General features: G+C 47.2%; 1 protein-coding gene across 1 annotated transcript in view; it reads right to left on the bottom strand.

Moving 5' to 3' along the window:
* CDV3 (CDV3 homolog) overlaps positions 1-22145 on the bottom strand; it is a 44124-nt gene extending 21979 nt beyond the window's left edge. The window contains exon 1 of the mRNA XM_044293691.1: positions 21804-22145. Coding sequence (XP_044149626.1) covers positions 21804-22019 — 216 coding nt within the window. The 5' untranslated portion in view covers positions 22020-22145. The remainder of the gene's footprint in view (positions 1-21803) is intronic.
* Positions 22146-27754: the final 5609 nt, after the last annotated feature.

The raw sequence follows: 27754 nt of genomic DNA, 5'->3' as shown, positions 1-27754 counted from the left end.
TAGTCTTTGATCCACAGCGCTGCTTGCTGCTTACTTCCTCTTTAATAATATTTCTAATATTGTCCAATAAGGAGGGGGACTCTTCCGACAATTTTTTCCAAACATTTTGAACAAAGGGGTTTCTTATAACCGGACAGTAAGGCTTTTTTTTTTTTACAAATGGAGCATTTTTTGACTCAGACTCTGGACTTCTGAGCTTCCCTGACCTATAGATATAAGTCAGAAATTGTGTTTAAATAAAAAAAGGGGGGATGTCTAGTCTGTTAAGAAAGGGAGAGGTACAGTCCCTTATCCAGTGTAGAAGAAAGTAAGAATTTTAACCCCTCAGTGAACACAGGCTAACATAGGCATTTATCATTTCCCCCCAGAGGAGGGTAGCTTACCGGGCTGCCGGTCTTGGAAAGATCCGAGGGTCTGCACATTGCGTCCTCTCCTGATGCCGACATGATGCAGGCTGCTCTCAGGACGCGCCGATTCCCGACGCGTTTTCAAATCTTCAGGGGAAATTACGTTTTACTTCAGCGCCTGTGAGCTTGCGCTCACATGACCTGCGATCCTGCGGCTTCCCCTCGCGATTATTCAGCTAGGAAGCGCTGCCCGGGGCTGCCTCCACCAGAGGACTTGTGCCTGGGAGACAGGGAGAACCGCACCGCAGTCCTGCGATCCTGCTCCCCTATTTGACCTGCCGGCAATCTTACTGATGGGAATAGAACGAACTCCCACCAGTGAAACTCCACGTTAGCTCCCAGAGGGACAGGAAACAACTGGAGCAGGTAAGGGGAGGGGAGTATTTAAAGATCTCCACATTGTTTCCTGTCCCTGGGGAGACGGGCTATCCTCCTGTCGTGCCGCTGGGGGGGCGTTTGGAAAAACAAGGGTACTGTCGACATCAGGGATTCCATCCTGAACTTTCGATACAAGATGAACTTGTTTAAAGGTTTCAAATTTATCATACGGAACAAACCCTCCTTTTTCTTTACCAGAAAAAGGTTAGAGTAGAATCCCTTTCCCTAATGGAGGGGAACTTGAGCAATCACATTCTTTTTTAGAAGGTCTTGAATTTCCTGCCATAGACTCGTTTGGAAGCGTGTTATTGCAAATCTGTTTGGGGGTTTTGAAGACAGCTCGATCCTGTATCCTGAGCCTATGATCTCTCTTGTCCAAGCATTCTGGGCGATCAATTGGAAGTTTGAGAGCTTTCCCCCACGGCAGCATCATTGTTTATCGCTTGGTTTAGAGTGGGCGGTAGGGAAACCTCTTCCTTTACCCCCTTTGGGGTAGCTCCAGCGCCCAGTCTTCCCTTTCCCCCTGTAAGATCTGTCTTAATGTTAGGGGCCTTTTCAAAGCTCTTATTCAATACGGGGCCAAACACATACTCTCCCGAGAATGGAATGGAGCAAAGCTTCATCTTAGATGTTTTATCTCCTGACCAACATTTCATCTAGAGTGCCCTTCTGGCGGCATTGGAGAGGGCACCATCCCTAGCTGAGAATCGGACCGACTCAGCGGAGGCATCAGTCAGAAAAGCGGTGGCCGTTTTGAGGAGAGGTAGGGAATTTAGGATCTCCTCCTTAGGGGTTTTATTTTTAATATGGTCCTCTAATTCATTAAGCCAGAGGAACATAGATCTGGTCACAGAGGTTACCACAATATTAGACTTAAAGAGCTTCTGTCACCCCCCCAAAAGGCATTTTTTTTTAGGCCAATTAAAATCCTTCTACTGCTAATTTTCAATATATAGGGCTCTTACCCTTTTCTGTTGGCTATTTTCTTTAAAAACGGCACTTTTATAATATGTAAATTACCTCTCTACCAGCAAGTAGGGTGTCTACTTGCTGGTAGCCACCGCATCCTCCTTTACAAAAAAAAATGCCCCCTCCTCCTGCTGATTGACAGGGCCAGCGAGTGCTCTCCTCCTCTGGCTGGCCCTGTCTGCAATTCAAATCCCGCGCCTGCACCTCATTCGCTAGCTTCCTCAGTGCGCCTGCGCCACTGACATCTTTCAGGTGACGTCATCTGCGCACTGAGGAAGTGCTGAGGAAGTGCTGAGGAAGCGAGCGTCCTCTCAGTGCCTTTGCCGAATGAGGGGCAGGCGCGGGATTTGAATTGCAGACAGGGCCAAACCGGAGGAGAGCACTCGCTGGCCCTGTCAATCAGCAGGAGGAGGCGTTTTTTTTGAAGGAGGATGCGGCGGCTACCAGCAAGTAGACGCCCTACTTGCTGGTAGAGAGGTAATTTACATATTATAAAAGTGCCGTTTTTTTAACCCCTTAGGGACCCATGACGTATCGGTACGGCATGTTTCCCGAATCCTTAAGGACCCATGACGTACCGGTACGTCATGGCTTCAATTCGCGATTCCGGCGCCGCGGGGGTTAATCGGAACGGGATGCCGGCTGAAATCATTCAGCCGGCATCCCGTAACAACGCAGGGGGGGGTCATTTGACCCCCCCGTATAGACGATCGCAGAAAACCGCAGGTCCATTCAGACCTGCGGTTTTCTGCGTTTCCGGTCCATTCGGGTGTGCTGTGACCCGATGAACCGGAAAAAGACTGCGATCGGTGGTGTAATTTTACACCACCAATCGCAGTCCGAGGATTTGAGGAGGCGGTGCTGGCCCTGGTGCTGAACACTGCTGTCCAGGGTGCTGATTGGTGCAGGGGAGAGGCGCGAGATTCAAACTTCCTGCGCTCCTCTCTCCCCTCCTCTTCCTGTCCAGCACCCTGACCGTGCAGCATCGTCCAGCACCAGCTCCTGTGTCCCCCTAATCGGCATCCATCACCCTCCTGCACCCATCGCCACTCAGGTAGGTTAGGGTCAGTGAGGGAGAGGCACCATTAGGAAGGGAAAGAAGGGAAAAGTTAGTTAGGAAAAAAAAAAAAAAAAAAAAGAACTTTTACACAAAACTTTTTTGATCCATCTATCAGACCCCAGAGCCCCCCCTGCCACTTGCCCCCCCCTACCAGCCCCCCCCACCCCCCCCCCCCACCAGCCCTCCCCAGCCTCCCCCCCACCAGCCCTCCCCCAGCCTCCCCCCCCCCTCACCACTAGCCCCCTTACCACCACTTTTTTTTTATTTTTCTGCGTTCGCTGACTGGTCGGCACTTTAGCGTCCGTCCACTGTTAGCGCATCGCCTGCCCCACCGCTGATCAGCGTTGTACCGCTGATCAGCGTTGTACCGCTGATCAGCGTTGTACCGCTGATCAGCGTTGTACCGCTGATCAGCGTTGTACCGCTGATCAGCAACTTTGAACTTTTTTTTTTTGTTTCCTAACACTTGCCCCTTTATTTTCCTTTTTTTAGTACGCGAACACCCGTTGCCCCCACACACACGCACATATAATAAAGGTTTCCACACACGCACACCTACACGCACACACACACACCCATGGCCCGCCGGGTGTTCTCGGCCGAGGAGGCATACGCCCAGATTGCCTCCGACTCCGAGAGCCCCAATGAGGATGAGGATGACCCCACATTCCTTCTGTCATCCGCATCCTCCTCATCATCATCGGATGACGATGAGCCACCAAGGCGGCGGAGACGCCGCCAGGCGGAGCCAGGGGCCACACATGCTAGGGATCCTGTGGCCCACCCTAGTACGAGCCGCCCTGGGGTTCGTACTGGTTTCCCGGCCCACCAAATAAGTTCACCGGAGCCCCCTGCCGATGAACTTAGCTGGTGTCCCCCAGTGGACTTTGAGCCTGAGATTCCGGATTTCGCTGGCAATCCTGGAATCCAGATTCCCACAGTGGGGTTTACTGAAATAGACTTTAGTTTTTTTTTCAGTATCCCACTGGTGAATTTGATGGTGGAGCAGACGAATCTGTACGCCCAACAGTTCGTCGCTCAAAATCCAGGCTCATTTTTGCTTAGACCCGGTGGCTGGACGCCGGTCAGTGCAGCCGAAATGAGGACATTTTGGGGCCTCGTGCTGCATATGGGTCTAGTCCAAAAACCCAGTGTCAGGCAATACTGGAGTGGGGACGTCCTATACCAGACCCCACTGTACAGTATGGTCATGACACGTCCCCGGTTTGAGGCCATCCGGAAATGTCTGCATTATTCCGATAATGCAGCATGTCCACCCCGAGGTGATCCTGCCTATGACCGGCTGTATAAGATACGGCCGGTCATCGATCACTTTGGGGCCACATTTCAGCAGGCCTACGTACCTGGAAGGGAGGTCGCGGTTGATGAGTCTCTCGTTGCGTTCAAGGGGAGACTCAGTTTCCGCCAATACATTCCCACAAAGCGGGCGAGGTATGGCGTGAAGCTATACAAAATTTGTGAGAGTACCTCAGGGTACACTTACAAATTTCGTGTGTACGAGGGGCGAGATTCCCGTATTCAACCCCCAGAATGTCCCCCCACTCTGGGTGTTAGCGGGAAACTCGTGTGGGACCTTATGCACCCACTGCTGGATAAGGGTTACCACTTGTACGTGGATAACTTTTATACCAGCATTCCCTTGTTCAGGTCCCTTGCCGCCAGATCCACGTTCGCTTGTGGGACCGTGCGGAAAAATCAGCGCGGCCTCCCTGCCCACCCCCTCCAGGTACCTATCCCCAGGGGTGAGACCCGTGCCCTTACCAGTGGAAACCTGTTGCTGGTCAGGTATAAGGACAAGAGGGATGTCCTTATGCTGTCCACAATCCACGGTAACAGCACCACCCCAGTCCCTGTGCGAGGTACCGCGGCAACGGTCCTCAAGCCCGATTGTATCGTCGACTACAATCGGTATATGGGAGGAGTTGATCTCTCTGATCAAGTCCTCACGCCATATAATGCCATGCGCAAAACCCGGGCAGGGTACAAAAAAGTTACGGTCTACATGGTGCAGGTTGCCATGTACAACTCTTTTGTACTATCCCGAAGCGCTGGCAGCACAGGGACATTCCTCCAATTCTATGAGGCAGTCCTCAAAGACCTGATCTTTTCGGACCGGGAAAGAGCAGGCCGGAGTACCTCGGGAACTGGAGGCGCCCGGATCGTCCCTGGCCAACACTTTCCAGGTGTGGTCCCCCATACTGGAAAGAAGGGACGAACCCAAAAAAGATGCAGAGTGTGTCACAAGAGGGGGATACGGAAGGACACCACCACTCAATGTGACACGTGCCCCGATCATCCGGGCCTCTGCGTTATCGATTGCTTCAGGGAGTATCACACTTCCATGGAGTACTAAATTTTTATAATCCCCAACAGTCCACTAGAGAACATAAAACACTATGGCTCTTAGACTTTGGAGACACAGAAACAATTTTTTTTCCCCAAAAAAATATTAGTTTTAGAGCAGGCATCCTCAAACTGCGGCCCTCCAGATGTTGTAAAACTATAACTCCCAGCATGCCCAGACAACCTACAGCCATCAGCAGGGCATGGTGGGAATTGTAGTTTTACAACATCTGGAGGGCCGCAGTTTTTAGGATGCCTGCTTAGTGTCTCCAAAGTCTGAGAGCCATACATATTGGGCATCGTCGCGTGCGTAAAAGTCGTCGCTATAAAAACAACATTTGACCAAACGCCTCGAATGAACGGTGTTAAAAATATAAAACAAAAACGGTGCCAAAACACCCATTTTTGGGCAAAATTTCAATTTGAATCCCTTTTGCCGGTAATAAAGCAAGGGTTAACAGCCAAACAAAACTCAATATTTATGGCCCTGATTCTGTAGTTTGCAGAAACACCCCATATGTGGTTGTAAATGGCTATATAGCCGCACGGCAGGGCATAGAACGAAGGGAACTCCATACGGTTTCTGGAAGGCAGATTTTGATGGACAGTTTTTTTTTTGACACCATGTCCCATTAGAAGCCCCCCCCTGATGTAGCCTAGACTAGAAACTCCAAAAAAGTGACCCCATCTAAGAAACTACACCCCTCAAGGTATTCAAAAGTTACTTTACAAACTATGTTAACCCTTTAGGTGTTCCACAAAACTAAATAGCGAATGTAGAAATTTTTTTAGAATTTAATTTTTGTTACATTGCCTCAAAAAAGAGTAATATAGAGCAACCAAAAATCATATTTACCCCTAAAATAGTCCCAAAACAACAACCACCTTATCCTGTAGTTTCCTAGATGGGGTCACTTTTATGGAGTTTCTACTCTAGGGGTGCATCAGGGGGCTTGAAAGGGTACATGGTGTAAATAAACCAGTCCAGCAAAATCTGCCTTCCAAAAACCGTATGGCGTTCCCCTTCTTCTATGTCCTGCCGTTTGGCCAAACAGTAGTTTACGACCACATATGGGGTGTTTCTGCAAACTACAGAATCAGGGCAACCCATTTTGAGTTTTGTTTGGCAGTTAACCCTTGTTTTACTCCTGGAAAAAATTGATTATATTGGAAAATTTTCCAAAAAATAGAAATTTCTAAATTGTTTCTCCATCTGCCATTAACTCTTGTGGAACACCTAAAGGGTTAACAAAGTTTGTAAACCCAGTTTTGAATACCTTGAGGGGTGTACTTTCTTAGATGGAGTCACTTTTTTGAAATTTCTATTCTAGGGGTGCAACAGGGGGCTTCAAATGGGACATGGTATAAACAAAACCAGTCCTGCAAAATCTGCCTTCCAAAACCCATATGGTGTTCCCCTCCTTCTATGTCCTCCCGTTTGGCCAAACAGTAGTTTACGACCACATATGGGGTGTTTCTGCAAACTACAGAATCAGGGCAACCCATTTTGAGTTTTGTTTGGCAGTTAACCCTTGTTTTACTCCTGGAAAAAATTGATTATATTGGAAAATTTTCCCAAAAATAGAAATTTCTAAATTGTTTCTCCATCTGCCATTAACTCTTGTGGAAGACCTAAAGGGTTAATAAAGTTTGAAAAAACAGTTTTGAATACCTTGAGGGGTGTAGTTTCTAGAATGGGGTCATTTTTGGGAGGTTTCTATTATCTAAGCCTCACAATATGACTGCAAACCTGAACTGGTCCATAAAAAGTGGGATTTTGAAGATTTCTGAAAAATTTCAAAATTTGCTTCTAAACTTCTAAGCCTTGTAACATCCCCAAAAAATAAAATATCATTCCCAAAATGCTACACACATGAAGTAGACATATGGGGAATGTAAAGCCATCACAATTTTTGGGGGTATTACTATGTATTACAGAAGTAGAGAAACTGAAACTTTGAAATTTGCTAATTTTTCAAAAAAAATTGTAAAAATTTTATTTTTTGGTGCAAAAAAATTAACTTTTTTGACCCAATTTTAGCAGTGTCATGAAGTACAATATGTGACGAAAAAACAATCTCAGAACGGCCTGGGTAAGTCAAAGCGTTTTAAAGTTATGAGCACTTAAAGGGACACTGGTCAGATTTGCAAAAAATGGCCAAGTCCTTAAGGTGAAATAGGGCTGAGTCCTTAAGGGGTTAAAGAAACTAGCCAATAGAAAACTGTAAGAGCCCTATATATTGAAAAATCGCAGTATAAGGATTTTAACTAGCCTAAAAAAAAAAAAAAAAAAAAAATGACTTTTGGGGGATGACAGAAGCCCTTTAATGTTAAACATTGCGGCCTCCCATGACTTCCTCAATATGCTGTTGGCTTTCCTGTCCATGGAATCCCTTAACTGGGAAGCATCTTAAAAAGGGAAGGGATGTTTTTTATTCACCGTTTGCCACCTGGACATTGATCTTCGGGATCTCATTAAAAATTTTAGACTCCCCTAAATGTTTTTCAGGGTCAGAACACTCCTCCAAAATCATGTCCCTAATATTTTCAATAGGGAATACGCGGGTCTTAACCAGTAAGCCTCCAAACATTTCCTCTTGGATAGAATGGCTTCTCTGTACCTCTTCCACCCCCATAGTTGATCTAACTGCTTTTAGGAGGTCCGACATGTCCTCCATGCAAAAATAAAACCTACGTTACTGTCAGATGATCCTGTGTCCCGAGTCCCACTCTTCCTGCAATTTGACCGGCGGAACGTTGTTTAACAGCCTCAGAATCAGAGGATGAGGGGGATCTAAGCCTCCTCTTTTTGGGGTGGGGAGTATTCACAGGGTTGGAAGATAGATGATAAAGATTACCGTATCTCTTCCTGAATCATTGTCTGAAGTTAGTCTTTCAGGGAAGGAGCTTCATCACGGACAATATTGGAAATGCAGGCTTATATAACTTCTTAGGATAATTGTCAGGAAGCTGGGCATTGCAAGAAATGCACTTAAGAGACCCTTTGATTTTCTTTTGTGCCTCCTTGGAGACCCAAAAGAAAAAATGTATTCATGAGATGGGAAGGGCATTATGAGTGCTAAAATACTGCATAAATAATCCGCCAGTAAGAGGAGAGGGGGATCAAAGAGACTCCCTGACCATTATAACATAGGAACTTTTTTCCCCCCAAGGGGAACTCACAGATGGAGGCAATGGCAGGTCCGACTCCTTTGGCGTCTCCATTCCGGACATCACAAGGCAGAGTACTGCTGCTGGGTACGCGGGCTCAGGTAACCACTCTGGTGTTCGGCTGTTGCTGATGCACAGCCCGGAACACTGTTAGACTTTTTAGCCAGTGAGTACGACACATGCCTCCCACGTCAACCCGTCTGGCGGAAGTGACATCACGAAAAAGCGCCCGAAGGGCCGGGCACGCAAACACTGCTTGACCTGCTAGAGGTAAGGCAGGAGACGCTGCCCCGGGAGCAGGCTCCAATTAGGACCAGAGTGAGTCCTCCCGATCCATCCCCTGCCCAGCATTAGTACTAGGACCGCGGGAGGGGAGGGGGAACACCATAATCCAGGATGGTGTACTCTGGGGGGGGGGGGGGGGGGGGGGAAAGGAGGTAACCACACCAGATGGTAGAAGCTTTAGCTCCCTGGATACAGGAAGACCTTTCTCTGCCCTGTCCGCTGTAGGGACAGGAAACACTGGTGTTTGTGGTAGGAGGGGGGAATTTAATCCTCTCTGTTCCTGCCCCTACAGAGTGGTCAAAGGTCAATCTTCCTTGTATGCTGTTGTGATGCTGCTTTGGAAAAAGCACTTTTTATATTTGTCCCACTGTGGGACTTCACCTTTTCAGGGTTTGATCCCTGATTCAATTCAGTGCAATACATCCTGTATTGTACCAAATTGAACTGTCAGCATCTTACTGGAAGCCCAGGATCTCCTGGGCCCCTGTAGCTGGCAAGCCCCGAAGCCTGTGTAAGGCATCGGGGCTGCCATGGCAACCATCAACCCCCTGTCAGCGCAGTGCAGTGGGGGGGGGGGGGGGGGACAATTGAGTCATAGGCAGCCCCCCCCTCTGTAAACCCTGCACATGCCACGGCCAGTGCTGACAGCGGCATGTGAAAAGGTTAATCCGCCAGCATCACTGCATACAGCAGGGGCCCGGCTATCAGTAACAGCCAGGCCCATGCTGTGGATCGGGCGGGTGCAGCTCTTGCACCCGCCCAATCATATCACATATATGCACATGAGGAGGCACATGAGGCCCTGCACCGGCAGTGGATCCGCTGGAGTTAGAGGCGCCAGCCTCTACATAACTTTGGCGGATCCACCGCTGCTTCGAAATGTAAGATAGCTTCCTAGCTGTCTTACATTTAGACCATATTCTACACCTAAAAGGCTTAGAAAATGGTAAATGAGATCCCCTTCCCCACCCACTTTAGACCTAGCATGAGTGGGGGAAAGTCTCAGATTGTGGTGAAAAATCTGAGCCAGAATTATGCCTTTAGGCATATTTCTGTTTAATAAATGACTCCCTATGTTCTGCTATTATTTAGGGAGCCAGAAAATAAACAATCACAAGTTTGGTGGGGGGACACATACATGTATTCCAGCGTATGCCTATAACACAGTTAGGCCGAATGCACACGACCGTGGAACACGGACGTGAGCGGTCCGTGGTATCCCGGCCTGGCATCCTGCTGAGAACAGGAGCGCACGGCGTCATTGGTTGCTATACATTTACCCCATATTAGATAAAATATTTAAAGTGCCGCGTGTGCAACATAAAAATGCACAAATAGAACAGCTTTTTCTCCTTATGCCCCCAAAAAAAAAAAATATATATATATATATAATAATAATAAAAGAGGTTAATCGAAAAGTCCCATGTAAACCAAAATGATACGAACAAAAACTAGATCTCAGTCCAACAAAAATACGTCATGGCTGTTCGAATGAGGCAAAAAAAAAAAAAAAAAAAAAAAAAAAAAACTTTTTTCTTGAAGACGTGTTATTGTGCAAGAGCTGCTCTTGTGACGTTAACTCATGGCATTATAAAGTTTTATAGTGCTGTGGGCCACAAGTCCATGTCACAAGAGATGTTCAGACCAGGAAACAGCACTCACATGGAATGTGTTTCCCAAAATTAACACATTCCTCGGAAACTAGCAGATGACCAGGGATTGCTGCGTAGAATTAAATGTTTGCAGTAGAACTCTCAAATTGCCATGACTACAACCCCAGAATCGCAAAACATTCAATGCCGATTTATTTTTTTCAATTTCAAATTTGCTGCCGTGGCAATTTGCGAGTCATTTAGTTCAATGGCTGCACTACTATATAGAGAGCTCTGGTCGTTCAAAAGGTGTTGTGTCCAAGATTATGGAGTAGCTCCAGCCTAAGGATCCATTCACAGGCATTTTGTATGAAAGTGCCGGTGATGTGTGGTCCGCAAAATGCGGAATGCACATTGCCGGTGTCCGTGTTTTGAGGATCCGCAAGACACATACGGACGTGTGAATGGACCCTTAGACTGGGGCTACTCCATAATCTTGGCCACAACACCTTTTGGCCATCCAGTGCTCTCTATGTAGTAGTGCAGCCACTGAACTAAATGGCGTTGCAACGTGACTTGCAAGATGCCACGGCAGCAAATTTAAAAAATAAAAACAATCGGCAGTGTTGAATTTTTGGCAATTCTGGGGTTGTAGGCATGGCAATTTGAGCGTTTTACTGCAAACATTTAATTCTATGCAGCAATCCCTGGTCATTTGCAGACAAGAATAGGACATGTTCTATTTTTTTGCGGGACGGAAGTGCAGATCCACAAATGCGGACAGCAAATTCCTGCCCCATTGAAAATGAATCAGTCCACACCTGTTCTGCAAAATTGCGGAATGAATGCGGACCCATTCTGCGGAAAAGTTAATGGACCCTAATCCTTCTGTGAGATTTAATCTGGAGGAGGGGCTATGTTGAATAGTGTTCCTGTGCGGGTTTAAAATAGAGTATATTCCTCTATATCAGGGATGCACAGCCTGCAGCCCTCCTGCTGTTGTAAAACTACAACTACCACCATGCCCTGCTGTAGGTGGATAGCTGTAGACCATGGATGTCAAACTCATGGCCCTCCAGATGTTGCAAAACTACAACTCCCATCATTCCCTGATAGCTGTAGTATGCCCAGGCATGATGGGAGTTGTAGTTTTGCAACAACTGGAGGGCTGCAGGTTGAGCATCCCTGCACTATAGGGTTCCTACATTTGCCTAAATGAACAGGTGCCACACAGCCGGTATCTAAAGGGACCTTGCCAGGAAAGTTCCCACATCAGTATTTCTGGACCTCCCATCTCCCGACAGGTTGCTCAGGTAAATAGTCATTAGATGCAAGCCTGGGTGAAAACAAGGGCAGTCCCCAAAAGACTGCAGCACAGGTTCTGCGCACAAAGAAGGGCTTTGAGGCCTAGCTCTATAGGGATCAGTGTTTGCCAATGCATTGTGAAAAAGGCCACCTGAATTCACCTTTGTACATCATTTAACGGTTCAAGGGATTTAAAGAGGACCTTTCACCAGGAAAAAGTATCTAAACTGACGATACCGACGCCCAAGGATCCCCCTGCACTTACTGTTATCCCCGGGCGCCGCTCCGTTCTCCGGTTATAGCCTCCGGTATGTTCCGAGTTAGGCTCCACCCAGGGGAACCTGCCGGCGTCTTTCTCCTATGCTGTAGCGCTGGCTATGAGCTGAGCGCTGCGATTGGCCAGCGCTACAGCATAGGAGAAGGAGACCGCGGCAGGTTCCCCTGGGTGGAGCCTAACTAGGAACATACCGGAGGCTATAAGCGGAGAACGGAGCGGCGCCCGGGGATAACAGTAAGTGCAGGGGGATCCCTGGGCGCCGCTCTACACGTCGGTATAGTCAGTTTAGATACTTTTTTCTGATGAAAGGTCCTCTTTAAACCCCCTCTCTGTTCCTGCCCCTACAGATGTCAGGGGTCAATCTCCTAGTGTTGTGGTGATTTAGTGGAAACTGAATTACTGGTAAGTCTAATTCCGGCTTTACAATTGAAATAACTTTGGATTTTTCTTGTTTTCTATTGAATGACAGGTGAATAGCACAATGGAATGCCCATATAGCTGTGGTGTCCAACCATATTCCGTCTGAGGGCTGCACTAGACATACTATAAATTTTGCAGGCCAGAACCAGGTAGCTTTGCCAGAAAGAAATGCAAACATTTGAGGGGGCATGTGTGTGCATTACTACTGTGAAGGGGCAAATATCTGGACATTTTTTGTGAAGGGGGTGCACGTGAGCATTATTAACGTGAAGGGGGCACTCTCTACTGCCAGCCACAGCGCAGGGCACCGCTACCAGTGTCACAATTCCAACCAAGAGCAATGAACACCACTCATGTCAGGACATGAGTGGTGTTCATTGGCCTTCCCAAACAGCAAGGAGGGTTACCTTCTTACCCCTCAAAGCCATGTATTGCCGGACCCCTGCCACATGGACTCCACTGGCCCTTCAGGATATCCCAACTGTCCTTACTAAGGTACCAGCCACACTCAGGGGCAGCCCTCCTGAAACCACACTGCCCACACACACTGTCGCCTGTGTCTGCCATTAAGAGTCAGCCCTTCCTTCCTCCGGTACAGTCTGGTCACCAGCACAGCGCACACACCCAGACACAGGACTCGCGCAAAATAGGGAAATTTGAGCCCTCCGCACAGTAGGAGCCCAGCACTGCAAGCAACTACCCACGTGAACGAGAGCGATGAGGCGCGCAGAGTCCACACACACACACACACAATGCACCCCTCAGAGTGGGGGAAGGGGGGGGATCTGTGGATGACGGACCCTTATGGGGGGGGGGGTAATCTGTGGATGACTGACACTTATGGGGGGGGGGGGGGGGAAATCTGTGGATGACTGACACCCCCCCACCCCATAATAGTGCCATCCACAGACCCCCCCGGTAATAGGGCCATCCACAGACCCCCCCCCCCCCCCCCAGCCCATTATCAGGGAGTTACGCTGCCGCCCGCCCGGCCTGCCGGCATTATACAGAAGGGATATACGGTACTATTAGGCGTGAGGGGGGCGTGTTTAGAGGGTATTACTTCATAACCTCCTATCTAAGAACTAGATTAAGGGTAGGGAATATGTGCCGTCGTGGTGATTTCGTGGAAACTGGGGGACTGAAGGACTTTGCGTCCAAAAGACAAGTCTGAACTAGATAGGTCTAGTCTATAGTGTTTCGTAAAGGTGTGAATGTTGGACCAAGTAGCGGCTTTACAGATGTCCTCTAGGGAAGCTCCAGCAGCTCGTCCTGGGAGGAGGACATAGCTCGGGTAGAGTGAGCTCTTAGATTTGAGGGGCAAGGAAGGCCTTGGATCTCATAACAGATGGATTAAGGATTCCATTTCTAACATGCTAGAGAAGATCTAGAAGCTTTTAGACCCCGATTCTTACCCGAAAATAGGACAAATAGATTGTTTTATGGAATCATTTTGTAACTTCAAGATACCGTAAGACCGAGCGTCTTACATCTAGTGAGTGGAAACTAGATTCTCTATCGTTAGAAGGATTACCACAAAAAGGCAAAACTATCTCCTGGTCTCGGTGGAAATCAGATACCACTTTAGGGAGAAACCCCAGATCTAGCTTAAGGATAACTGTCGTCGGCGATGCGGAGATAGGGTTCTTGTATTGATAAGGCTTGAATTTCACCTAGCCTACTTGCGGACGTGATGGCGACCAGGAACGCTGTCTTTAGAGATAGATGTTTTGTGGAACAACTTGACAGGGGCTCAAAGGGGGAGAGTGTCAGGCCTGTGAGCACTGTATTGAGGTCCCAGGTGGGGATCCGGGATTTAAGAGAAGGGCGTGGCCGAGAGGCTGCTTTTATAAATCTTCTGATCCAGTGGTGATTGGCTAGATCCTGATAAAAGAAACAAGCTAGGGCCGAGACTTGTACCTTCAAGGTGGAGGGTCTAAGACCTAATTCAAGACCCTGCTGGAGGAAGTCCAGGATCTTCTGAAAATTAGGCGGCTTTAAGTTTGGGGCAGGGTTACCAATCCAGGAACAGAACCTCTTCCAAATCTTCAGACAGAAATCTTCTTGCTTTCAGGGTCGATATTACTTGATCGTAAAGACCCTGTGATTTTAACCTCTGGGCCTCAGGATCCAAGCAGATAACTTGAGGAAACCCGGGTTTGGGTGTAAGATTGGCCCTTGATGAAGTAGGTCTCTCCTGGAAGGAAGAGGCCATGGGTCCTCCACTGACAGGTTTTTTAAGGAAGGGAATCAGCTCCTCTTCGGCCAATAAGGGGCTATTAGTATTAGAGCTGTATCCCCTCGGTTGAGTTTCTGAATTATCCTGGGAAGTAGAGGCAGGGGTGGGAAGGCGTAACAGATCCCAGTCCCAATGTATCGTGAGCGCATCCAGCGCCCAAGGCTTGTCCTGTGGGTTCAAGGAACAGAACGTTGGTACCTTTGTGTTCTTTTTGGAGGCGAAGAGGTTCACTCGTGGGGTGCCCCATTTTTCTACTAGAATCTGAAACACATCCTGGTTTAGAGAGGTGTGGTCTATTAACTGGCGACTGAGATAGTCCACTTCCACATTCAGGACTCCTTTCAAGTGAATTGCGGAGATGGATCCTACATGGGATTCCGCCCAATTGAAGATCTTCCTCGCCATGGACATCAGCTTCTCCGATCTCATCCCTCCTTGGTGAGAGAGGCATGATACGGTCTTAGTATTGTCGGAAAGCACTTTTACATGCCGGCCCTTGAGTAGGTACTCTGCGGCTTTCAGTTCTCTGAAACTGGAAGCGGGTCATTGGCATCCAGGATCCCTGAAAGACGTGATCTCCCACTTTCACTCCCCATCCTTTTTCGCTTGCATCTGTAAGCACTTGTATATAGGGAGTCTTCACCCAGGGAACTCCTATGGACAGGTTCTTTGTGCTCTTCCACCAGTCTAGGGAGAGCTTCACTGCTGGCGGGATTAGCACCTTGTGATCCATAGAAGACTGCTGCCCGTTTCAAATTCTGAGAAACCATGTCTAGAGAGATCGAAAGTGGGATTGGCTCCATGGGACTGACGGAATGCAGCACGAGAGAAGACCCAGAAGACTCATGGACTCCCTTGTGGGACAAGACCTCCTGTTCTGAAACCGTCAGACTTTCAACTGGAGGCTTCTTACCTTGTCTGGTGGAAGGTATGTTGAACCCAGGACGACACCTAAGAACTGGATTGTGCTGGAGGGTAGAAGATCCGATTTCTTCTGGTTCACCAACCACCCTAGATCTTGGATGAGAGACAGGAAGGTTAGCAAGTCTGCTCTGAGTTAACTTTCTGAATTCCCAATCAGGAGGAAATCGTCCAGGTATGGTATAATCACCAGCCCCTTGCGCCTCAGGAAGGCCACCATTTCGACCACCAGTTTCGTGAAGACTCTGGGCGCAGATGATATCCCAAAGGGAAGGGCCGTAAACTGGAAGTGAAAGGTTACCCCCCCTGTGGTCTTGGATGGCAAATCTTAAAAATTTGAGAATCTGGATGGATTGGGACATGGTAGTAAGCATCCTGTAGATCTACTGAACACATCAGAGCATCCTTCCCTACTAAAGGGATCAGGGATTTTAGGGATTCCATTCTGAGTTTTCGGTATATTATGAACCTATTCAGGGCCTTTAGATTTATGATAGTCCGGAATGAGCCTTCTTTCTTTTCTACCAGGAAGAGGTTTGCGTATAACCCCTGTCCTAGCTGTGTTGATGGAACTTGTACCATCGCCTCCATTTCCAGAAGGCTCTGAATTCCCTGCAGAATCTTCTTGCGTACATTGGAGGAGCTCGGGTTGGTAACAATGAAGCGGTCTGGGGGAGATGAAGAAAATTCGATTTGGTATCCGAATGTTATGATGTCCCGGGCCCAAGGGTTTGGGGTAATGGACTCCCAAGGAGCCTGAAAATTCTTTAATCTCCCCTCGACTCGGCGTCATTGTTTATCTGAGGATTTGTTTTGGAGAGGAGGAAGGGGCGCTTCTCCGAAGACATTCTCCTGAGAACGGAATGGAGCATAACTTCATTTTTGAAGTGTTGTCTCCTGACCAGCTCTTCATCCACAGAGCCCGGCGGGCCGCATGGCGGACTTCAGTAAAGGAAGGGACCTTAGGATTTCTTCCCTAGGGGTGTTGTCCCTAATATGAGACTCCAATTCACTAAGCCACAGCACCATGGACATCGCCACCGAGGTGGCAGCAATATTCGCTTTCAAGTTAAACATGGCGGCTTCCCAAGATTTTTTTAAGAGACTATCCGCCTTCCTATCCATGGGGTCGCGCAACTGGGAGGTGCCCTCAAAGGGCAAGGCAGTCTTTTTATTGACTTGCCACCTGAACATCAATTTTTGGTGTTTCATTGAATATTTTGCCTTCATTAGGGTCGAACAATAGACTATTCCTGAAGGACTTGGACCACCCCCAAGCACTTTTCTAGATTGGACCATTCGTCAAGCACCATATCTCGAATGTTTTTGTTGATCGGGAAAACTGATTTTTTTTTTTACCCGGAGTCTCCCGAACATCTCATACTGTACGGAGTGGGCTTTTGGAGCTTCTTCTACCCCCATAGTGGCCCGGACTGCCCTTAGTAGATCTGGCATTTCGTCCAGGGAAAAAAAACTAAATCTCCTATCAGATTCTGGAGTCTCAATATCAGAGGATGCCTCCTCGTCCTCCCAGGCTCTGGAGGATGAAGCACTTCCTGCTATTTCCTCAGAGTCTGATAAAGAAAAAGTCGTCTCCCTCCGTTTTTTGGGTGGAGGCGGGTCCCTGGGTAAGGAGGAAATTTGAGATAGAGGATTTTACTTCCTCATGCATCATGGATCTCAACTCTTCAAAAAACGCTAGAGATGGTCTTTGCACAATCTCTTGCGGTAGTCATCCGGAAGACGTTTAAGACAGGACACACTTAGCCAGCTTCCTGACACTTTTCTGGGCCTCCTCAGGGACCTGGAAGAATAACTCCAATCAGCTATGCTGAACCATACACGGGGATACAGAGCATGTAAGCCCCAAGCCAGAGAATGGGAGGAGGAAACGAGCAACCTGGTACCGTGCTTAAAGAAAGGAGTAACACGGCAATAAGCGCTTCCCCACAGGGGAACGTACGGCAGGCGGCATGGAAGGGACTTCAGGAGAACGGGGCTCAGTCGACATGACGGCACACACCGCTGAATCGATCAGCACTTCCTTGTGCTGTGCCGATGTTTTAACCGGGAGACGCATCCTGAAAGAAGTCACTTCCTTTGTCCACCGGACGTCACGTCTGCCACTTACCTGAAGCGCTTAGGCACGCACCCGGCTACAGCCACAGCGTCCCGACGGGAGATCGCGTCCCGGGAGCAGGCTCACATATTGTAATGGAGCGAGGCCTCCCTCCTTCACCCCTGCCCAGCTTTAGTACTAGGACCGCAGGAGGGAAGGGGGGGGCACCAGGTAAGGTGTAACAGTGCTTCATCTTCATCTCCCACAGGGGAGACTCTCTGCCCCCCCCTGTCCTCTGTAGGGACAGGAAACACTGGTGTTGGTGGTGGGAGGGGGAGTGGGGGGGATTTAAACCCTCTCTCTGTTCCTGCCCCTACAGAGGTCAGGGGTCAATCTCCTAGTGGCCGTCGTGGCGATGAGGTGGAAAAAATGTTACTATACACAGGGGAAGATCTGTGGTAAAGGATAAATTGTTATTTTTTGCAGATTTGCCTACAAATTATCTGACAGACACTTTGCTTCCCACTATACTCTATGGCAGGGCTGGCCAACCTGCAGCTCTCCAGCTGTTGTAAAACTACAACTCCCTCCATGCCCTGCTGTAAGCCTAGCTGTAGGCAGACTGTGCATGCTGGGAGTTGTAGTTTAGCAACAACTGGAGAGCCGCAGGTTGGCCATCCCTGCTCTATGGGCATTCTGTTTGGCTTTATTATAGTCTATGGGCATTCTGTTTGGCTTTATTATAGTCTATGGGCATTCTTTGTGTCATTCCATAGAAAATAATCCCACCTAATCTCAATTTAGATCCACGCTGCTGTTTTCGGATAGTATGCCTGCTAAAGATTTATTTGATGTGTCAAATGGTTCTTGTCTCCATGGCCCATCTTTCTTCCAATTATACTCTATGGGCATTCCATTGTGCTATTCACCTGTCACTCCATAGAAAACAGGAAAAATCCAAAGTTATTTTAATTGTAAAAGATGTTACTATACACGGGGAAGATCTGTGGTAAAGGATAAATTGATATTAAAGGAATGACCAATTGGAATGCCCATAGAGAAAATTGGAAATGTAATATTTGAATGAGAGACAAAACCATTTGACATATCTAATAAATATTTTGCAGACACTCTCCAAACTCGGTGGGATTATTTAAAAGATTAAGTGGGATTATCATTGGTTTCTATGGAATGACAAGAGGGATGACACAATGGAATGCCCATAGACTATAATGGGAAGTAAACTCTGAGCTCATTTGCAGGTAAATGTGTTATGTAGGACATTAACATGATAATACCACTTAATCTCAATTTTAAATAATCTCACTGAATTTGAAGAGTAAGCCTGCTACAGATTTATTTGATATGTTGAATGTTTCTGGCATCAAGTCACTTTTACTTCCCATTATAGTCTATAGGCATTCTATTGTCACTCACCTTTGCATTCTATAGAAAACAGTTATAATCCAATGTAATTTTCATTTTACAATATGCTACTCTACCCAGGGAACACTTGCAGTAAAGGTTAATGTCCTACATAACACAGATTTACCTGCAAATGAGCTCATCGTTTATTTCCCTTTATAGTCTATGGGCATTCCTTTGTGTCATTCACCCTCGCTATTCTGCAGAAAACAGTGATAATTCCACTTAATCTGAACATTAAATAATCCCACTGAACTTGGAGAGTAAGGCTCCTTTCACACTTGCGCTCGTCGGTCCGCTCGTGAGCTCCGTTTGAAGGAGCTCATGAGCGGACCCGAACGCCTCCGTCCAGCCCTGATGCAGTCTGAATGGAGCGGATCCGCTCAGACTGCATCAGTCTGGCGGCGTTCAGCCTCCGCTCCGCTCGCCTCCGCACGGACAGGCGGACAGCTGAACGCTGCTTGCAGCGTTCAGCTGTCCGCCTGGCCGTGCGGAGGCAAGCGGATCCGTTCAGACTTACAATGTAAGTCAATGGGAACGGATCCGCTTGAAGATGTCACCATATGGCTAAATCTTCAAGCGGATCCGTCCCCCATTGACTTTACATTGAAAGTCTGAACGGATCCGCTCAGGCTACTTTCACACTTAGATTTTTTTCTAAGTTATTAATGCAGACGGATCCGTACTGAACGGAGCCTCCGTCTGCATTAATATGATCGGATCCGTTCAGAACGGATCCGATCAAACGCTAGTGTGAAAGTAGCCTAAGCCTGCTAATTATTAGCATATGTCAAATGGTTTTGTCTCTAATTCAAATATTACATTTCCATTATTCTCTATGGGCATTTCATTTTCCTGTTAAAGTCTATAGGCATTCCATTCTGTCATTCCTTTTAGTAGGTCCCCTGAGTTAGTCCTGGGTCACTTCACTGTTTTTCCTCTGCACATTGGCACCCTGGACATATGCTGAGAAGTGAACTGCAGGGCTTAGAATTAGTTGGGGTGCCAGGAAGTCAGACCACCACCGATCATAAAGGGATGGTTTATCCTCACAACATGCCAACACTTTATAAGAGCGAATTCAGAAACACTGAATCTCTTTACAAATACTTGGGACTGTAATGATTTGTCAATTCTATTTTATTCTGCCTTCAGACAGAACACAGAATTCAAAACTACTGGATTCCTGCTAGACAGCAGTGCATTATGGGAAGATGTGACAGTCCAATGTATAAGGGCCCTTGCACACGACCATATGCCCTCCGAGATATATGTCCCGGAGAGGCATTGAATCGTGCACACGGGAGCACACAGCATCATAGATTACAATGATGCTGTGCACGTCAGGCTGCCCGCAGGACTATTGTCCTGCACTCATAAGATCATGAGTGCAGGACAATAGTTCCGATGGCGGCCCAAAGTGTACAGCATGACTAATCTAAGATGCAGTGTGCTCCCTTGCACACGATCAATGCCCCTCCAAGACATATGGCCCACATGTCTTGGAGGGCATACAGTCGTGAGCAAGGGCCCTAAGACTCATGAGATTCCAGGAAGGAAACGGCAGAAATGTTAAATATGAGTTCTTATATGAGAGGCGTCCAACCTGTGGCTTCACCACTGCAGAAAGAGGGACCAATTATGTATTCTATATGGTCCACTGATCAAAGAAGTGCTGCAAAAGAAAACTACAAAACGCATGACCAGGAAACTGAATACTGATTGTCATGTCAGTACCTCGCAAGCGTCCTGGGAACACCCCCCCCCCCCCCCCCCCCAAGACCTTATCCCCCTATACACAGGATATTGGACAAGTGTCTGACTGTTGGGGGTCCGACCGCTGATTACAAGAACGGGGATCTGTGTTCCCCTTCTGAATGGAGCAGCAGTCATGCATGCATTTCTGACTCTCCATTCAACTCTATAGGACTGCTGAGTACAGCCAAGCGTTTGTAAAATTGAATGAACCAGAGGACAAGCATGCATGTCTGCCCCTGCACACAAGAGAATACTGCCCCACGTTCTTGTAACCCTCAGGGGCTTTAGCAGTCAGACCCCTTCCAATAAGGCATTTCCCTTATGAACAGAGGCTAAATTTGTATAATGGGACAAGACCTTCAAATATTGTTTGGACTCCTGACTGGGCAGATGATCTGCAATCTCCCCCAATAACAATTTGCAATTCCCCCGCATTTTGGAACCATTACGATCTACTGATACAAAGTAATATACTTTTTATTTATTTTTAGTAGTGACTGACTTAAATCTGCAGCAGTCTGACCCTCTACTATGGTACTGTTCTGTAACTAGAGTGAGCTCGAGGAAAGCTGGGTGACTGCACCAACGAGGACAACTTCTAGCTTATTACACAGGCTATCAGCCAGCATCTTCAGCTACAGAGTAATGATCTCCAATGTTGTGTGACCAGATCCAGACACTGAGCGACACCACACTGGAGGTGGTGGCATGGCTGTACGCCACAGCATCATCATGGCGAATGCCAAACTACAAGTACAAGCCGTCTAGTGCAGTGTAAATTGAGGAGGATGAGGGCGTCACACACAGCAGGCATTACAGGCCCACACAGGCCAGAATAGATGGAGCGAGTAGCAGAGCCTCTGAGCCGTTTGTGGGGCAGCCTTAGCAGAGAAAGAACTGGTTACTAATGACTCCACGTCCTGCATAGAATAGCGATCTTTTGATGCTGGAACTTTGCTTAATCACCGATACAGGGAAGACTAAAGCGGCTGCACAGCTGAGATAGGAGGTTACCTAACACTATCTTACTAATCGCGCTGCCTATAGGCTAAGCGCCCTACAACCAAGCGCCATCACGAGCTCTGCCGGCGCCGACACACATGCTGATGCCAGCTGTGCCCGCACGTGTACAAAGCGGCGGCCCATGCAGTGACAGCTCCCGCCCGCCTCTACCTTCTCCTGCTGCTGGTCTTGCGCGTCACTTCTGTTAGACTTCTCTTTCCTGGAGCTCTTGGCAGCTCCACTCAGTGACGTTAGCACAGACTGTGCCCCGTCAGTCGTCCTCGTTGCCCCCTTGCTGACGGCCGAACTGCCTCCCTTGTCTTTCTTCTTTTTCTTGTCCCTCTTAGCAAAGAAGTCGTCAAGGCTCTTCTCGTTGGGCTCGGCCATATTGCAGACACTTGGCACACGCGGCCGTAAGTGCGTCTATGTGACGGAGAACACTAAGCGCTGCACGCACCGGTCACACCAACTGAGTAGAGCGGCGGGGCCGGAAGCGCTGCCCACACCCGGGAACAAACCATCCACAGCTGGTTCGCAGGGGGTGGAACAAGTATCAGCTAGCTGTTCGCATAGGGCGTGCAAGATCACGTGTGTCTTCACTTCCCCTTCTTTTCTTAAATTGGTATCGCCTTTTTTTCCTGCCTTTAACTTACTCAACATGGAACGTGTCTGATCACTTGTGTTTGGATTATTTCATTATTTTTTTCTTCAATAACTTTATTTAGAAACTTGTCGTGGCCTGATTGCGGTTGTGTTTCTACCAGAGAAGTTGTCAATGTATTTCACACATCTTTCTTCTGTCAGGTTGCTTGCTTTGCAGATTGCCTTTAATTCATTTGTGAAATGAGTTGTGAAAATTACAGAATCTTGCTAAAAAATATATACTAATGTAGCCAGGGGCGGACTGAGAACCCTCAGGGCGGGCAAAATAAATCAATGGCCCCCTTACAGGCCCCACCCTTGTCCCGCCTCCATGCCCTGCCTCCAGCCACACCCTACACAATCGTTAAAGGGAACCTGTCACCGGGATTTTGTGTATAGAGCTGAGGACATTGGTTGCTAGATGGCCGCTAGCACATCCGCAATACCCAGTCCCCATAGCTCTGTGTGCTTTTATTGTGTAAAAAAACTGATTTGATACATATGCAAATTAACCTGAGATGAGTCCTGTACGTGACTCATCTCACATACAGGACTCATCTCAGATTAATTTGCATATGTATCAAATAGGTTTTTTTACACAATAAAAGCACACAGAGCTATGGGGACTGGGTATTGCGGATGTGCTAGCGGCCATCTAGCAACCAATGTCCTCAGCTCTATACACAAAATCCAGGTGACAGGTTCCCTTTAATAAGATTTCAAAGTTAAAGTGACACAAAAGGCACCCAGACCACTTCAGCTCATTGAAGTGGTCTGGGTACAGTGTCCCTTTTGCAAATCGAGCTGCAATGTTATAGAGAAACTGCATTGTTTACTTTCCAGCAATAAGTCAGCCTCTAGTGGTTGGCAGCCATCTGAGGGGTTCCTGGATTAAAACAGACCTTTGGTCTGGTATCTGACGCTGGACGTCCTCACACCCTGCATGATGACCTCCAGGATCAAATTTTTCCCCATAGGAAAGCATTGATTCAATGCTTTCGTATGGGGTGATCTAATCTCAGCGTCCATTAGTGAGCCTCTGTTAGAAGCAGTGTGGGCATAACTACTGTGAAGGGGGCGGTATTACAGTGAGCAGGGCCTGGTGTTATGTTATTCTGCGGCGGACTGGTCAGTCCGCCCCTGAATGTAGCCTTGTGCCAACATTACAAAAGGATTTCCACAGATATTAAACCATGAGGTAGTAATAAATCACATATTACTCATCCCTAGTAGCCTGTCTCACCTATAGAAAATGTGGTATCTCCCAAGGAACGAGAACCACCTCTCTAGCGCCACCTTGTGGAAGTGGATCCTTTTGAGTCAAAATCTGACTTTTGCCTTAAAGAGGACCTTTCGTGGGTCCAAAGAATATGAACTTAATAGCAGGCTGCATAGAGAGGCACCCAGGGATCTAAGTGCACTTACTATTATTCCTGGGCGCCGCTCCGTTCGTCCGCTGTGGCCCCCGATAATTTCTCAACATTCGGTGCAAGTAGGAGGAGACGCCAGTGTCTCTCCTTCTCCCTGACAGCAGCGCTGCCCAATCATAGAGCAGAACTCAGAGCCATGGAGAAAAAAAAAACTCCCTGGCTCTGCGCTGTGATTGGACAGCGCTGCTGTCAGGGAGAAGGAGAGACACTGGCGTCTCCTCCTACTTGCACCGAATGTTGAGAAATTACCGGGGGCCACAGCGGACGAACGGATCGGCGCCCAGGAATAATAGTAAGTGCACTTAGATCCCTGGGTGCCACTCTATGCAGCCTGATACTAAGTTCATATTCTTTGGACCCATGAAAGGTCCTCTTTAAGTCCTAACCAGCAGCACAGATGGGGCATTCCACCCTCCAGGAACTGGTAGGACCGATGGAATTTTATTGAATAATACATTGAATAAACGTAAAAACCACACCCACATAACCCCTATAAAGGAGGGGATCACCCTCAGCCCCTTGTGTTTTTTTCTGTCCTCCCGGACAGTAGGACTGATGGTGATTCCCTTCTGGGAATCCCTGCAGATGCGGTTCCTTCGCCCTCACACTGTGCTCTGGGGAGTTCAGTTCGGGGCGCGGGTCTCTACTTCTTTGAATTTCAGCGTCCCTTACCTCTATCGGCTCTGCGGCACTGGTATTGCCGGCGGAAGTGGCATCGCCAGTGTGATGTCAATTCCGCCTGTGTCCTCCGGTCTGAGAATTCTGTTAGCAGCAGGACCAAGAGGGGATTAGGTCTCTTAACTTGCTTTGTAGGGGAATTTTCTTAAGATCTGACAAGGCTGCTTTTTTGCTCCTCCCCCTTTGAGTCGGGGCTTATTTCTGGCGCCAAGGCAGTCTATTTTAACGTCCCTTGGCTGTTTCTGGGCCTCTGAGTGCAGCAGGTGGATTTTTCCTCCATTGCTGTTTCTTGAGATTCCCAGCTTTCTAGTACCTGCTATTTGTGCTAGATTATTTGGCTTTAGCATCCAGTGTTTCCCATTAGAGTGTACTTTTGTCTATCTTGGGTATAATTGGATCTGGATTAATCTCCATTTTATATTAGAAATTTCTTTTTTCTAATACATTTTTTCTCCTCCTAGTATGTCTACTGGAAACAGGTCTGCCGAACGCGAAGTGGCCTCTAGAAAGACCTTGGTCAAAAGAAAGCACTTAATGTGCTATGATTGTGGCACTCCCTTGGAAGATTCATATGAGTTTTCAAGATGCCTGAGCTGTAGGGCAAAACTGCAGCCTCCAACCCAGGAGCCTACTGTACAGGATATGTACATTTGGGTGATCATGTAGCCTCAAGTTTGTCAGCTATGAATGCTACTGTGGAGGATCTCAAGCTGTCCCTTAACCCACAAGAGAGCTAGACCCGCGTCCGCTCCAAGGGCCATGGACACGTCAGGGGATCCTGACGCCATCAGAGAGGAATCTACATCCTCTTCATCAGAAGAAGAAGACGCGTTTTCTTACTTTTTTCCGCTGGAAAAAACAGCGTTTGCTGAAGTCCATCCGGTCGAGGGACCAGGATCAAGACAAGGGGGAAGCCTCAACTTCTGCCTCTAGGGGGAATAAGGCCTTCAAACAGATGATACCCTTCTCTCCATGATGAAAATAGAATCGAAGAAGCCTGAAAAGTGTCCGATTTTAACCAAAAGGTGTTCTGGTTCTGGCCAAACTGCCAGTTTGATTTGATGTACTGCTCCAAATTAAGATACGTGCACGGAGAGATCAGACAGACAACTCACTACATGGAGTTAATCAGTATCTCTGGTTTATTTCTGAAAAAACAGACAATACATAGTTTTCACGAGAGGAGGGAGTGAGAGGGGGGTGAAAGATAAAGTATATATTTTCTATTGGCTATGAACTCTCTACTTTTCTGTAACCTTGACGGCCAGAGGAAATTCCTCCTCACTCCCCCCCCCTTGTTCCTGGGTGAAACCGTTACTACTTTCTTTCTTTGTAACTGCTTGCTTGAACTGAACGGAAACCACAAAGAAACACATGATAAAAACACAAAGTAAGATTCTAGTTTATAGGTGTAGGCTGAATGCCTGGCCGCCATCTTAGCTCAACAAGCAAGTATCCATTTTGTATCAATAGTCCATAACAAAGGTTCAAGACAATGTTTCCTATCCATGAGGACCAATTATCCTCCTGGGGGCCTGTTCCCCAAGGTCGACATGGCTATAGCCAAGATGTCTAAAAGAACCGTAGTTCCTTCTGAGGACGGGTCAAGCTTGCAGCACCTAGTGTGCTTTCAGGCGTTCCTATTCAGCAGCTTCAGCCACGGCTTCCGTGGCGATATCCTCCTCGGAAGTGGCTAGTTTCCTTAAATCCCATCTAAGCCAAATACAGACAGACATAGACCAGTGGGTCTCTAGGTCTGATATATTGGCTTCTTTTAAGATGCTTTTACTGCCTGAATAAACACTTAAAAAGAAAACTTTATTATTATATTTATTAAAATAGTGGCGACCCACCACATGATGAACTCATCAGGCTAATTCTGGAGGAATGGCTCACACCACAATTGTATGGGTACAGCCTCTGCCTCCACACTTAATGAAACAGTGTGTTTATCTGGATGTATCAGGATTTTTTCTCTCTATGATATCCTGCCCAATTATCCAAACACACTGTGGATAATTGCTTAGGTGCGCTGAATACATCTTATAGAGACAGCCATACACCAAGTTGCAACCGTTGAATTGGTTGCAACAGTGTATTGCACCAGCTAAATTATGCAAATGATGACGTGGGATAGATACATATAACCCTATAACCTGCTTCTCCTATCATATTAGATCCCATCGCCATTTACATAAATGTTGAACTGTCCCTGCCTATTCATGCGTCTGCTCGACGCGTTTCTATATTACTTTTATAATAGTGATATGTCCTCAGGAGCAGAGTATTATATCGGCATGAGTGCAGTTCGCCCCATCTGTTTAGCGAAACTGACACTCTGCCTGCAGGTAAAGGACGCTGCACGCTCCTGTTAGCTCGCGTGCAGCATACAAAGACACAGCCTCCGACTCTGTTTACGGCCGTTACGCGGCCGCTCAACCACCGCTCTTATATTAAGATAGCCACTCCCACTAGGCGGAGCTCGTCGGCATGCGGATACATCACTTGAAAGGGTGAGAAATTATCTTATTCCACTATGCCCATTCTAATTATGCTAACCGCTATCATGGATATTCTTTTATTGGCAGAAAGGATTGCCTACCATATCAGGGGATGTACTGAAAGGTATACCATTGCCCTAAAGGTAAATAGAAAAGGATTGGCAACAACCTAACACTTCTAGTGGCCACATCCCCGATCCACCACAAAGTCAGATCACTGGTGACATATTTGATGAAAATATGATCTGCTCGAGGATGTAGTTATCTATATCTCATACAACACATACAGATCAGAATCTATTAAAAGGATATATATGAGATGTTGAAGTTTTTATGTATAGATATATGCACCTCAGCATGAATATTAGAGGGATATATATGAGCTGTAAAAGGTTTTAAAATATATATATGCACATCAGCATCCGTGTGAAATCACTATTAGAAACCCATAGGTCACTATGGTATAGATCCCTATAGCATTTGGATATTCAATTTGATAAACCCTGGGAATTGTCTTTTTAGATGAAACATGTATAAGAGATAAAGTCATTCAGACCAAAAGGTTTTACAGTTTTTAATGTAAATGTCCATTGCGCCTCTTTCCGCAGCAGCAAGTTTTCTATGTCCCCACCTCTCGGAGAGCCTCTAACATGTTCAATACCCTGAAAGGATATACATTGTTTCACTCCCGGGTGACATTCCATGACATGTTGGGCGATTGGAGTATCATCCTCATTGTTGATGCTCAGCAAGTGTTCTCCAATACGTCTCCTAAATTCCCTTTTGGTTTTACCTACGTATTGTTTTTGGCAGATACATGTACAAACCGGATTCCCAAAAAGTTGGGACACTAAACAAATTGTGAATAAAA

This window comes from Bufo gargarizans, chromosome 5 (genome assembly GCF_014858855.1).
Source record: "Bufo gargarizans isolate SCDJY-AF-19 chromosome 5, ASM1485885v1, whole genome shotgun sequence".
In the NCBI taxonomy this organism is placed as follows: Eukaryota; Metazoa; Chordata; class Amphibia; order Anura; family Bufonidae; genus Bufo; species Bufo gargarizans.
Note: the sequence above shows the minus strand (reverse complement) of the source record. Positions and strands in the feature narration are given on the sequence as shown.